The 13872-nt window shown below is 38.7% G+C and overlaps 1 protein-coding gene across 1 annotated transcript in view; it reads right to left on the minus strand.

The window, feature by feature from the left end:
• Positions 1-13146, minus strand: part of Stk31 (serine/threonine kinase 31) — a 48720-nt gene extending 35574 nt beyond the window's left edge. Inside the window, exons 1-6 of the mRNA XM_069996084.1 lie at positions 13044-13146; positions 8973-9019; positions 8832-8884; positions 6640-6738; positions 3712-3786; positions 1664-1822 (exon numbers count right to left, since the gene is read on the minus strand). Coding sequence (XP_069852185.1) covers positions 1664-1822; positions 3712-3786; positions 6640-6738; positions 8832-8884; positions 8973-9019; positions 13044-13102 — 492 coding nt within the window. The 5' untranslated portion in view covers positions 13103-13146. The remainder of the gene's footprint in view (positions 1-1663; positions 1823-3711; positions 3787-6639; positions 6739-8831; positions 8885-8972; positions 9020-13043) is intronic.
• Between the last annotated feature and the right edge of the window lie 726 nt (positions 13147-13872).

A 13872-nucleotide genomic window follows, 5' to 3' on the forward strand; every position in this document is an offset into this window, starting at 1 on the left:
TTCTAGGATGAAAGGTTTCAACAAAACTTTTAGTTTTAACAATACAAGTAGGTACACATTTTAGTGAAGACAAGAGTGGAAGCAATGAATAAGAAACTCAAAGCACAAAAATAAAATGAACATGAATACATTGTCCAACCACTTGAAGAAAATAACTTATTTAAAAATAAATAAATATGAACTGGCACCAGTGGCTTACACTTGTAATCCTAGCTACTCATGAGGCTGAACTCTGAGGATCACAGTTCAGAGTCATACCATTCATGCATGTCTGTTAAACTCTTCTCTCCAATTAACCAGCAAAAATCCAAATGGAGAACTGTGGCTCAAGTGGTGGAGTACTCGCCTTAATCACAAAAGCTCACGGTCAGGGCCCAGGCCCTAAGTTTAAGCCTTAACACTAGCACAAGAAATAAACAGAGGGCTGGGAAGGTGGCTCAGTGGTAGAGCGCTTGCCTTGCATGCCTGAGGCCCTGGGTTCGATTCCTCAGCACCACATAAGCAAAAAGAAAAAAGCCAGAAGTGGCGCTGTGGCTCAAGTGGTAGAGCACTAGCCTTGAGCTGAAGAGCTGAGGGGCAGGGCCCAGGCCCAGAGTTCAGGCCCCACGACCAGACCAAAAAAAAAAAAAGAAAGAAATAGAAAAGCATTCCAAGATCCAAGAAAGTAAATAATATTGGTGCTAGAATGGAAGCAGAGCTCAAGTAGTAGAGAGCAAATAAAGATAAGTAAGAGTACAAAGCCCTGAGTTCAAGTTTCAGTAAAGTCAAGTAATAGTAAGGACTAAATATATTTACTTTTTTAAATGTATAATAGTATAGACAGTAGGAATTAGATCTATGTAGGTAGGAGTCCTTAACTATTTTTGTGATATGGGCTCTCATCAATTTGGTGAAATATCTGTACTCTCTTGGAATGTTTTTCAATGTAGTAAATACATCGCATTATACAAAGAAATGATCTCAGTTCTAACAATACCCAAAGAGCCCTTGGGCCTGAAAGAATACAACCAGAGAGGCAGGGAGACTCCAAACTGTACATACTCAAGAATCACCAACCAATCATCACTATATTAAATAAGAAGGGGGGTGTTCTAACCCACAAAACAACAAAATATCTAAGTTAACAAAAATATAGATGTAGTAAAATTTTCAAAGCATAAAATTTAGAAGTACATTAGCTGAGTGCTGTAGTGGCTAATATCTGTAATCCTAGCTACTCAGAAGGCTGTGATCATGGTTCAAAGCCAGCCAATACAGAAAAGTCTGAGACTCTCATCTCCAATTAACCAGCAAAAAGCCAGAAGTAGAGCTGTGGCTCAAATGGTAAAGTGCCAGCCTTGAGCAAAAAAACTTAAGAGACAGTGCCCAAGCTCTGAATTCAAGCCCTAGGTACAAACAAAAACAATTTAGAAACACAATCAAGAATTAGTGGCACATGCTTGTATTCTCAGCACACTGGAGATTTATACAAGATGATCACAACATTGTAAGACCCCGCCTCAAAAAAAAATCAGAACTAATGTCCAAACGGTGGGCCTCCTCTACTGATCTAAAGTCCCAACCCTAGATAAGCTTTTATATTAAACATATTTAATGAAATTTAAAATTTTTAGGCATATAGATTTACTTTCATTAACAAAAGTGTCAAAAATATGTGACTTACCTGATCAAACTGGGTAACTTCTTGGCCAGAAGGAATCTGTAGTCCCCACAGTCTATACTTTTTGGCAACACTAGAAAACTGTAGTTCTGAAGAAATTTCTACAATATCAGATCTGTTCAGAATTTCAGTATTTCCATAGTCAATGTACCTCACCAGACACTAGAAAAAAGGAGACAAATACTGAGCCCAGATTAAACATCTACAAGAAAAGCACAAACAAAAGTCTATTACACTTTTGACACTGTTATTTCTCCTAGTGTAAAAATCAATCAACATTTGGAAGTTCAAGTTAGAAACAATAAAATCTTACAACTTGTGGGTGAGGACAGAAGGGAAAAATGGGGAAAGAGCAAGGGAAGGAGTGACATTGTTCAAAAGACAAGTACCCATTACCTGCCTTATGTAACTGTAACCCTCTGTACCTCAACTTTACAATAACAATAAAATATATAGTAAAGTAAGATAATCGTCAGGAAAATAAAAAATAAATAAAAATAAGATCCACAAATGAAATTTGATAACTTCCTCTAATAAAATTAAAACCATCTTGCTAGATAGACTTTGAACTTATTACCAAATTCACCTTTACCCCAACTCATCTGTTTTAAAATTTTTAAGAAAAGTTTATTATTAAGCCAAATATCATCTTATCCCTAATTTAAAAACTTAAAGCCAATCCAAAATCAAATGTGAAATATATTCTCCCATTGTCAAATTATAGGAAAAAGTGGTAGTAGGTGGATGAAATCAAAATAAACCATTATGTGTGATAATACTAAATAACAAGATTGTTTAAAACAAACTAATTAGAACATTAAAGTGTTTCATCTTATCACTTTATTACATCAAGAAAATATATTCATAAAACACATACATTATAAAATTTATATTTTTAAGTGCAGAAAGCAGATAACAGAAAAACTACTCAAGGAAAATCTACAGAGATGTTTTCACACAACTTACAATGTTCAATTGCCACCAGACAGCTACTCAGAATCTCATTCCCCCAAAATCCCCTTAAAATCTTCCACAAGCTCTCCATGTAAAAAAATAAAATACACACAGGCACCATGGTTCACACCTACTTAGGAGGCTGAGATCCAGAGGATCAAGGTTCAAAGCCAGCTAGGAAAGAAAAGTCTGGGAAACTCCATCTCCAAAATAACCCGCTGAAGGCTTAGCTCAAGTATAGAATACCAGGGAAGCAGATCAAGTGAAATGTTCTGCATTCAAACCCCAGTTCCAAGAGGAAAACACACACACACACACACACACACACACACACACACACACACACACACACACACACACACACACACACACACACACACACACACACACACACACACACACACACACACACACACACACACACACACACACACACACAGAGAGAGAAAATTTATCACATTTAATTGAGACATTAACAAAAGCTGAAAATCAATCTCTCTCTTTTTTTAGGGTTTGAACTCAGGGCCTGGCCCTAAGCTCTTTTGCTCAAGGCTAGCACTCTACCACTTTAAGCCACAGCTCCACTTCCAGTTTTTGAGTGGTTAACTGGAGGTAAGAGTCTCACAGGGACTTTTCTGCCTAGGCTGGCTCTGAACAGCAATCATCAGATCTCAGCCTCCTGAGTAGCTAGGATTATGGGCATGAGCCAACAGTGCCCAGCTCAAATCAGTCTTTTATGATTGACAATATCCATGACTAAGGTAAAGGGTACATTATGTTCAGGATAAAATGTACTTAGCCTATTCATCAATCTTAATAAAATGAAACTTTAAAGTTTCTCATTATAGAAAACCAAACATAATGAGTAAGAACTGAGGAACAAAGAACTAGGTATCCAAAAATAATCCACAAATTATGTCATCTACTGTTAGATGATCTGTGATTATATAACAACTTAAACTTAGAATATTCCTGAATCTGTTTTCAAGCAACTGACTTTTCATGTTATGAATTTTAAAAATGTATTAATCAACTTATACATTCATTAAACCAGCCCTATTACTACTTTGAGAAAATAAAAGACATATATTTCCTGCCTTTTCATCGTTGATGACTTTCAGTACTTTGCATCTGTACCAACACTTATCTTCAGAAAACAATCCTCCATAAATCTATGAGGAAAAGAAAAAATTATTTAACTTCAGAATGAAAAAACATACTAAAGAGATCACAACAGAAATCAATACATATTAAGCACTTAATATGTATAAATGAATGCTTTCAATATAATAACTTACTTAATTCTAACAGCTAAAAGGGCAGGTAACTTTGTACTTGGTTTTCACCACTACACACCTACATACTTAAAAGTTATAAACTAATATACAACCACACCAAAATTCAAACTTCTAACTTCAAAATCTATTATGCCCCTCTGCCTCTTTAAAAAAAAAAAAAAACGTAAGGTACAAAAACCAGTACAGGTCAGTGCAGTAGCTCACTGCAACCCAAGCTACTCAGTAGATGGAAATTTGAAAGACTGTACATCTAGGCCAGCTCAGGCAAAAAAGTTAGTAAATCTCAAGTCAACAAAGAAAGCTGAAGGTGGCAATTCACACCTGTCACCCCAGCTACCCAGGAGGCCTAAGTAGAAGGATCTATGCCCAGGCCAGACCAGGCAAAAAACATAAATCCCTATATGAAAAAATAAAAGTAACAAGGACTAGAGGCATGGATCAAAAGCTTTTTACAGTTACCTCCAAGTAGAACCTTTATAAATGAAGATTCGTATCCTTATATGAGGTCCCAAATGAAAGGGGATCCAGCAGCTTATGTGCCCCTTCTGCCATCTGGAGCTATATGGAAGTACAAGCTGGCACCAGACTCTCACTAGCACTGAGCCTGGACTACTTTTCCGGTGCAGAGGCTGAGTCTGTCTGAGCTGCTATAATAAAATACCTTAAACTAAGTATTGAATAGGTAGGTCATAAAGAGGATATGTCTAATAAGAATATTAAAACATACTTAGTCTCCATACTCATGTCAGGACATGAGGGAACTAGAATTCTTATATATTGCTATGAGATGCAATGTATGGTAAAGATATAAACTTGTTCAACACTTACAAAACAGAAGTTACTAAACTAAAACATGCATAGCCAATGACTTTATCATTCTATTTTTACAGATATAAACAAAACAAATGAGTCAACATGTCCAGTAGATTTAAGGATTTCAAACCATTTTTTAGTCTTAATCTTCATCATACACAGCAAATAACCTAACTGATCAAGGAGAACAAAAAATTAAATTGTGTAGGGGCTGGGAAGGTGGCTCAGTGGTAGAGTGCTTGCCTTGCATGCCTGAGGCCCTGGGTTCGATTCCTCAGCACCACATAAGCAAAAAGAAAAAAGCCGGAAGTGGCACTGTGGCCAAGTGGTAGAGCACTAGCCTTGAGCTGAAGAGCTGAGGGACAGGGCCCCCAGAGTTCAGGCCCCATGACCGGACCCAAAAAAAAGAAAAACTAAATTTTGTGTATTTGTACACTGAAATACTGCATGACCAATACACAACAATATAAATGAAACTCAGAAATTATACTGGGCAAACGAAACTAGTCTTATACCATGAAGTGCATACTACAAAAATTTTAAACTGGCAGCCGGGCACTGGTGGCTCACTCCTGTAATCCTAGCTACTCAGCAGGCTGAGATCTGAGGATCACGGTTCAAAGCCAGCCCGGGCAAGAAAGTCTGTGAGACTCTTATCTCCAATGAGCCACTAGAAAACCGGAAGTGGTGTTGTGGCTCAAGCGGTAGAGCCCTCACCTTGAGCTGAAGAGCTGAGGGACAGTGCCCAAGCCCAGAGTTCAAGCCCCATGACCGACCAAAAAAATTTTTTTTAACTGGCAAATAAATTTATGACAAAGCCAGAATGATTACCACTGTTATGAAGACATCTGGCTAAGAATTGTCTGCAAAAGTGTCCTGGGCAAAATTTCTAAGATAATTGCCCCTACTGATGTGAGGGGTTAGTTATGTGGATACATAGCTATGTAAAATTTAATCAACCAAACTATATACTTAGTATCTTAGTAGATGAACGTTTTACCAAGAGTTATATACTGACAAAAAGAAGAACGAGAGAAAAATAGACTGTTCTCCACAGGTTTCTTACAGATTTCCTGTGAATTTCAACTACAAGGATTCTAACCGTTTATTCATCATTTCATGTCATTTAATGCCGAATACAGTATCTGGTACCTAGCAAATCTTCCACAGGTTTTGTGAGGTGGTTAGATGAAATATGTACACCTTTAAATATATTGTTCAGGACTATTTTGTAATATATTGTATCTATAACCACCATCTACCTCCCTCACTTTTAATCTGTACAACTGAAATTCTGCCTTCATTAAACAGCTCCTTTCCATTACAACTTTCTCCCTCCACTCCCAGGTAATTATTTTGTCTCTGATTTTAACTACTCTGTAAGGAGAATTAATCAGTGAGTATGATACTCATGTAAGTGGAATCATACAATTTTGTATCTTACTTTACTTAGCATGATGTCCTCAATGTTATAATTTATGTCAGAATTTCTTCCTTTTTAAGGCAAATAATATCAGGATATTCTTTTTTTTTCTGTACTGAACTCAGAACTTTGTGTTTGTTAGGCACTCTACAACTTGAGCCACATCTTAAGCTATCTATCTATACTTTTAAATTATTATATTCACTGTGGTGTTGCTAATACAAATTCTAAGTATATCCAGGTTTCAATAGCTCATACCTGTAATCCTAAGTATTCAGGAGGGTGAGTTCTGACAAAAAAAAAAAAAAAGCTCAGGGAGAGAACCCAGATCCTGAGTTCAAGCACCAGGACTGGCACCCAAAAAAAAAAAAAAAAATGAAGTATCTGTTTCTTCCTTTCAAATAGGATTCAAATTCCAAAAACTGCAAAAATCAAGATGTAGGAAAACTAGCAAGTGGGTTGAAATGACTTTGTCAAAGAATATGGCTCACCTTTTTTGAATCAAGATTCCCAAAAACTGAATTGGCATGAGGACAAACTTCTGACAGTAAAGAACCAATCTTTATAATATCCTTATTTCTATTGATATTCTAGGAATAAAGAAAAAGAAAAAGCATATGATTCAGCAAAACACCATTTTATAATGTTCTATAATTAAGAATTTCACTAGAGTATTAAAATTTTTGGAACATTAAAAATTTAACTCTATCAGTATTTTTCATAATTTAAATGAGTTCTTGTAAGAAATCAAATAAGACTATAAAAAGTTTACTTCCCAATGAGTTCAAATACTTAGAATTCAACCAAGATACCAACATTATTAAATCATATTAAGCAGGTTCCTTGAAAATTTCTGTGCTAAAAATTTATCAAAGCAGAAAGCAAAGTGCTCAAAAAAAGACATATTTAAATGACAAGTAGCCAATCTGTGTTCTTTGGCCAATTTTTGTCTTAATAGCCAGAGGTGAATAATTTAAACAAAAATAATGGTAGCATTATATTATAACTAATGGAGTAAGCATCTGAATCTATATTAACATAAATGATCAAATATACAAGTGGCAAAACAGAGGCAACTCTTCCTTACAGAAAAACAGTAAATGCAGCAGAAATAAGAACTGAAAATTATCGGTCAAGTGCTATAGCAATAAATACTAAAATTTGTAGGTTAACAGTTCAACAGAAACAAGATTATACAGTCCTTATGGTAGCTGTCCTCAAAACATCTATTACTAGTGACAAAAAATTGCTAGTGACAAAACAAAAATATTTAATCATAGTTAGAAAAAAAACAGAAGCTATCATTTTAACCAAGTAGATCATGGCTACAGTACTCAATGACAAAAATATAGTGATATCATAAATCCCCAATATGATGCACTCAAGACAAACATTACTTCTGTGTATTCTTACTAGTAAGTTTATGAGAAATCATCAAACTCAAATGAAGAAATACTTTATAAAATTACTAGTAATCATCAAAAGTGCCAAAAGTCATAAAATACAAGGAAAATTTAATAAAGTATTAACTAAGATATACAAATAAGTATAGCTTAGAATCTTAGAGATGAGAACAGAAAAAAAACCTAGTAAGATTTGAATAAAGACTATAATTTAGTTAATAGTATTATACAAAGGTTAATTTCCTAGCTTTGACCATTTTGTTAATCATTATATAAGAAGTCAGTCAGCACTTTTGGTGCTTAACTTTGTATTTAAAATTGAGTGCACTTATCTGAATTTCAGCCTACCAAAGAATATTGTTTTATTAGTGGTTTAAATTTTGCACTAAGAAAAATACTGTATCTCAAATTAAATATTAAAAAAAAGAGTCTGAATTTCCTTTTTGCTCTTCCTGGGACAGTATCTACAGATATTGTAGTTTTTTCCTCTGTCTTTAATCTCTTCACAACTGGCCACATTTGAGTAGCTGAAGTTTTCAAGACAGTTCTGTGAACTCTAGTACAAGAGCACTCAGAATGGTCCAGTGTTGACATGCCATCATGGGCTTTCCTCCAGTATAGTTCTAATGAAACTTTAGAAGAAATTTCCCAACCACATGCGAATATAATTGTTTACCCTTACATCAAGAGGGCTGGACAAACACCAAAATTTTCCATGTAGCATGTGCCTAGGCAGACTTCAAATGGTTCCTGCTGAAAAACCTAAAACCCTTAGGAGATTGTCTATGTATACTAACATGTCCCTGACAAGATGAAAGTGGCTTCCTTACAAGCAGAATAGAAAATCATTGTGAACATACTCAAGGCTAAAGCAGAGTCAGAAAACAATTTTTAAAAACTAAAGGGTTTTACTGAGTAGAAAAAAAAAAGATTAAAAAAAACTAAAGGGTTTACTGAGTAGAAAAAAAATGAGATTAACATTTTTAAGAAACAATCTTATAAAAGACCCCTAGATGGAGCTATAAGTTCAAAAGCTCATTGTAAAGTCAATTTTGCTTATTTTCTTTTTTAACTCAGATGTATTATAAGCTACTAGGTAGTTTTCAATTGTAGCCAAATTAAACATAAATCTTTAATTATATTTTATAAAGCATAATCAAAAATCAGGTGTTAAAAATGATACATATTTTCCTAGGTTTTTTTGTTTTTGTTTTGTTGAAGAAGACTTCAGTTTGGGAAGGAAAAGGAAGGAGGGAGAGGCCAATCAAGCTATTATTTACCTGGGCCCAAAATGTCACTGCATCTTCTACATGACTTCCAACCACATCTTCAACTAAAATCAAATAAAATGCAAAGAAAATTTAAAATTATTCAGTATCACTGAGTTCTTACACCCCCCAAATAATTTTTAGTGTCACTACCTTTATTGCAATGTGTATCTTCATCCACTTGGACAATCCCTGAAAGACTAAAACAATTCAATACTTTAGGTTAGGTTATAATAGTCCATCTATTAACAACAAATAAAGACTAAACCACTGAATATTTAAGTTATTAAAATTGTGTTTTAGACAGTTGTCAGTGGCTCATGTCTGTAATCCTAGCTACTCAGGAGGCAGAGATGTAAGGATCATGGTTCTAACCCAGCCCAGTCAGAAAGTCCATGAGACTCATCTCCAGTTAACCACCAGAGAACCAAAAGTGGCACCATGGCTCAAAGTGGTAGAATACCAGCATTGAGCAGAAAAACAAGTTCAAAGACAGCACCTAGGCCCTAAATTCAAGCCCCAGGACCAATGACAAAAAAAAAAAAAAATGTGTTTTGTCCTAATGAAGATACCAAGATTCCAATTATATTAAAAAGATACTGAAGCCAGGTGCCAGTGGCTCACACCTATAACCCTAGCTACTCAGGAGACTGAGACAGGAGGCTCATAGTTGGAAGCCAGCCCAGGCAAGAAAGTCCATGAGACACTCATCTCCAACAAACTACTCAGAAAAGCTGAAAGTGGTGCCGTGGCTCAAGTGGTAGAGCACTAGCCATGAGCAGAGAAAGGCTCAGGGACAGAGCCCAGGCCCTGAGTTCAAAACCAGGGTGGGGAGCTGGGAAGGCAGCTCAGTGATAGAGCGCTTGCCTTGCATGCATGAGGCCCTGGATTCGATTCCTCAGTACCACATAAGCAGAAAAAGCTAGAAGTGGCACTGTAGCTCAAGTGGTAGAGCGCTAGCCTTGACCTGAAGAGCTGAGGGACAGCACCCAGGCCCAGGCCCAGAGTTCAGGCCCTGCAACCAACCAAAAAAAAGAAAAGAAAAAAAGCTCAGGGCTGACAAAAGAAAAAATTTTAAGACACTGAATGTATTGTTTCATAATTTTATTATGAAAATTCTTTTACCAAACTTTGACAGATCTACAAAGAAGAAAACATTCATATTTCTATCACTAATAAATCTATACTTTGCAATAATCTGCACTTTCTTTTTTTCTTGTTTTGTTTTGGCCAGTCCTAGGGCTTGAACTCAGGGTCTGGGCACTGTCCCTGGGCTTCTTTTGCTCAAGGCTAGTACTCTACCACTTGAGCCACAGACCCACTTCCAGCTTTTTTCTGTTTATGTGGTACAGAGGAATCGAACCCAGGGCTTCATGCATACTAGGTAAGCACTCTACCACTAAGCCACATTCCGAGTCCTGCACATTCTTTTTTTTTTTTTTTTAATTAATGTCCTCTCAAACCAATGTAAATGTAAACAAAGAAATACTACAATAGCTTGAGACTGTTAACCAATTTATTTAAAAGGCACAGTGGGCTAGGTGCCAGTGGCTCAAGCTTGTAATCTTTTATACTCAGGAGGATGAGACTTGGAAGATTCCCTTCAAAGGTAGCCTGGGAAAAAGGTCAAGACCCATTTCTAATTAACAGGCAAAAAGCTAAGCTAAGCCAGGTGCTGATGGCTCATGCCTGTAATATTAGCTATTCAGGGAGGCTGAGATTTAAGGATATGGTTCGAAGCTAGCCCAAGAAGGAAAATCTTGACTCATCCCCAATTAACTACCAAAATGCCAGAAGTGGAACTATGGCTCAAGTGGTACAGTGCTAAAAAAGTAAGTGCATAAAAGCTAAAGGATAGCACCCAAGCCCTGAGAGAAAACACACACACACACAGATCCAGACCAGAGGTAAGGCTCAAGTGGTAGCATGCCAACTGAGCAAGCAACCAAACAAATTTCAAATAAAATAATTAAAAGGCACAAAGACTAAAGATGGTAAAACACACTGAATTTTGCTCTTTCCTTTAAAAATGTTATTATATATTACAGTTTACCAACTACAAAATCTTTTTAAAGAATTTGTTTTATAATTGTATTCCAAAGTAATGGAATATTACTTTCCTTTCAAAATCTTGAAGGAAAATAAAAAAATTTTCACGGCTCAGTCCCTACTAATCTTTACTTCCTTCTCAAAAAAAATTTATTTACAAAAGGCATAAGCCACAATCTGACAAGCAGAGAATATGATTAGCTAGAATGACTTTTTCTCCCTCATCTCCAATACTGTTTTTGTGACCTTGAATCTTAAAACAAATATTCTATACTCTGCACAGGATAGGAGAAAAATTGGGATGAAGGATTAAGAACAATAGGTCTTTATAGAACAACCTTCAAGGAAGACATCCTGATACATGCCATATTTTTTAAGAGTTTTAAAAGTTATCTGACACCATCACTATATCAAAGTTTAAAATGCTCTCAACTATGAAAAGGAAAAAGTTATCAATTCTCACCGAAAAGTGATTATTTAAAAAATTCAAGGGGCTGGGAAGGTGGCTCAGTGGTAGAGCACTTGCCTTGCATGCCTGAGGCCCTGGGCTCGATTCCTCAGCACCACATAAGCAAAAAGAAAAAAGCTGGAAGTGCTGCTGTGGCTCAAGTGGTACAGCGCTAGCCTTGAGCTGAAGAACTGAGGGACAGCGCCCAGGCCCAGAGTTCAGGCCCCACGACTGGACCCAAAAAAAAAAAAAAAATTAAAGCTTGGGCCAGTAAGGTGGCTCTGTGGTAGAGTGCTTGCCTTGCATGCATGAGACCCTGGGTTCGATTGCTCAGTACCACATAAGCAGAAAAAGCCAGAAGTGGCACTGTAGCTCAAGTGGTAGAGCGCTAGCCTTGAGCTGAAGAGCTAAGCACCCAGGCCAGAGTTCAGGCCCCATGACCAACCAAAAAAAAAAATTTAATTAAAACTTGTCTCCAATGGCTCCCATCTATAATCCTAACTACTTGAAGGCTAAGATCTGGGGACCTCAACTGGAAGCCAGCCTGGGCAGAACATCCCATTAACCAGCCCAAACCCTGGCTGAAGGCATGGCCAAGCAGTCAAACATCAGCAGAGGAAGCAAGTAATCTGGGAACACAGGAAGGTATGCCAGAAGCTACTGGGAAACCTCACTGACAAAAAGAAAAAAAAGGGGGGGGGGATCAAAACTCTTATTTGTGAGCAAATGGTTCATGCCTATAATCCTGTAACGCTCAAGAAGCTGAGATCTGAGGATGGCAAGTTCAAAGCCTGCTCAGGCGGAAAAATCAGAGAGACTCTTCATCTCTAATTAACTACCAAAAAACCAGAAGTATAAATGTGGCTCATATGGTAGAGAGCTAGCCTTGGGGAGAAATACTGAGGGACTGAACCTCAGCCCTGTGAGTTCAAAACCCACAACTGACCCATTAAAATTTAAAAAAAGTTTATTCTAATTTTGGCTCATCTTAAAAGATTTTTTTTTTCCCAGCCAGGTGCCCGTGGCTCACACCTGTAATCGTAGCTACTCAAGAAGACTGAGATCTGAGGATGGCCATTTGTAGCCAGCCCAGGCAGGAAAATTCATGAGACTCTTATCTCCAATAAACTACTCAAAAAAAAAAAAAAAAAAAAAAAAAAGCCAGAAGTGGTGCTGTGGCTCAAGCCGTAGAGTGCTTTCCTTGAGCAACAGAAGCTCAGGGTCAGTGCTCAAGAGCCCCAGGCCCAAACAGAGATGTGTTCTCCAACCACACTAAGTGGTAGTAAACAAGGATTACTATTAACCAGGATTTTTTTTTTTAAAGTGTTCATTTTTAGGGGACTGAGAAGATAGAAAACCTAGTTGTAATCTGTTAAGAGAAAGTCGATCATTTTGAACCCTGATCATGGGGGGGGGGGGGAGAATTAAAAAAAAAAAAAAAAAGCAGTGTTGACTTCGGTACAGCCGCCAGTAGCTGTACAGAAGCTGCTTTCTAAAGGACAGTTTAAACCGTGGGGCGCCGACTGTGCGGGGAGAGGAGCCCAGAACCCCCAGGGGCGCCACCTGCGGCAGTCCCGGCGTCGGTGGACCGCAGCGGTAGCCGCCCACGAGCGCCGCGGAGGCCCGGAAACAGGCCTCGTCCTCGGTTGGAGCCCTCACCCAAGACGGCGAGGGAAAGGCGGTTCCTGAGACAGCCGCCCGACCCCTCCCCCGGGAGCCTTACCAACCTCTCACTCTCCTCTGCCGCAGCTGCACTCGAAGCAGCAAACTTCCCCTGGCCCCACATGCTGGATCCGGCCGCCTTCACCCCCGAGACGGGCTTCCACCCACCGCCCGGCACGCGGACTTCCGTGTCCAGCACTGCGCGTGCGCACAAGACGCTTCTCGCAACACGCGAGAGCAGCAAGCTAGTCACATGGCTATCGCGCGAGGTCTGACTCGCTGCGGGGCCCACTGCACGCTGGACGTCGCACGCACAGTGTGGCTGCGGGCGGGCAATCTTCGCAGTAGGTGCACCTCATACTGCGCACGAAGGGCCGGCTTGCTTCCCGCCTGGTCTTGACAGTGGAATTACATGAGTTCTTCTAAGTCATTCGCACAGATTTAAACCCCAATGCCCAAACTGGATGGATCCCAATATTCTTTGCAAAAGATGGGAGGAAGCCAGGCGTCTGTGGCTCACGACTGTAAACCTCGCTACTCGGCAGGCTGAGATGGAGGATCGCAGTTCGAAGCCAAGAAGCCAGCCCGGGCATGGGAGTCCGTGAGACTCAGCAGGAAGTGGAGTTTGGGCCCTAGTGGTAGAGCGTTAGCCCAGAGTTCAAGCCCCATGGCTGGCATAGAATCATTAAAGAATAATCTAGCAGGGTGCAGGTGGCTCACGCGTGAAATCCTAGCTACTAAGGAGGCTGAGATCTGAGGATCGCGGTTCAAAGCCAGCCCAGGCAGCAAAGTCCGTGAAACTCTTTATCTCCTATTAACCACCAGAAAACCAGAAGTGGCGCTGTGGCTCAAGCGGTAGAGCGCTAGCCTTGAGCTGAAGAGCTGAGGGACAGC

The sequence above is a fragment of the Dipodomys merriami genome, unplaced genomic scaffold, assembly GCF_024711535.1.
Source record: "Dipodomys merriami isolate MVZ:Mamm:240054 unplaced genomic scaffold, mDipMer1.0.p SCAF_5, whole genome shotgun sequence".
NCBI lineage: Eukaryota > Metazoa > Chordata > Mammalia > Rodentia > Heteromyidae > Dipodomys > Dipodomys merriami.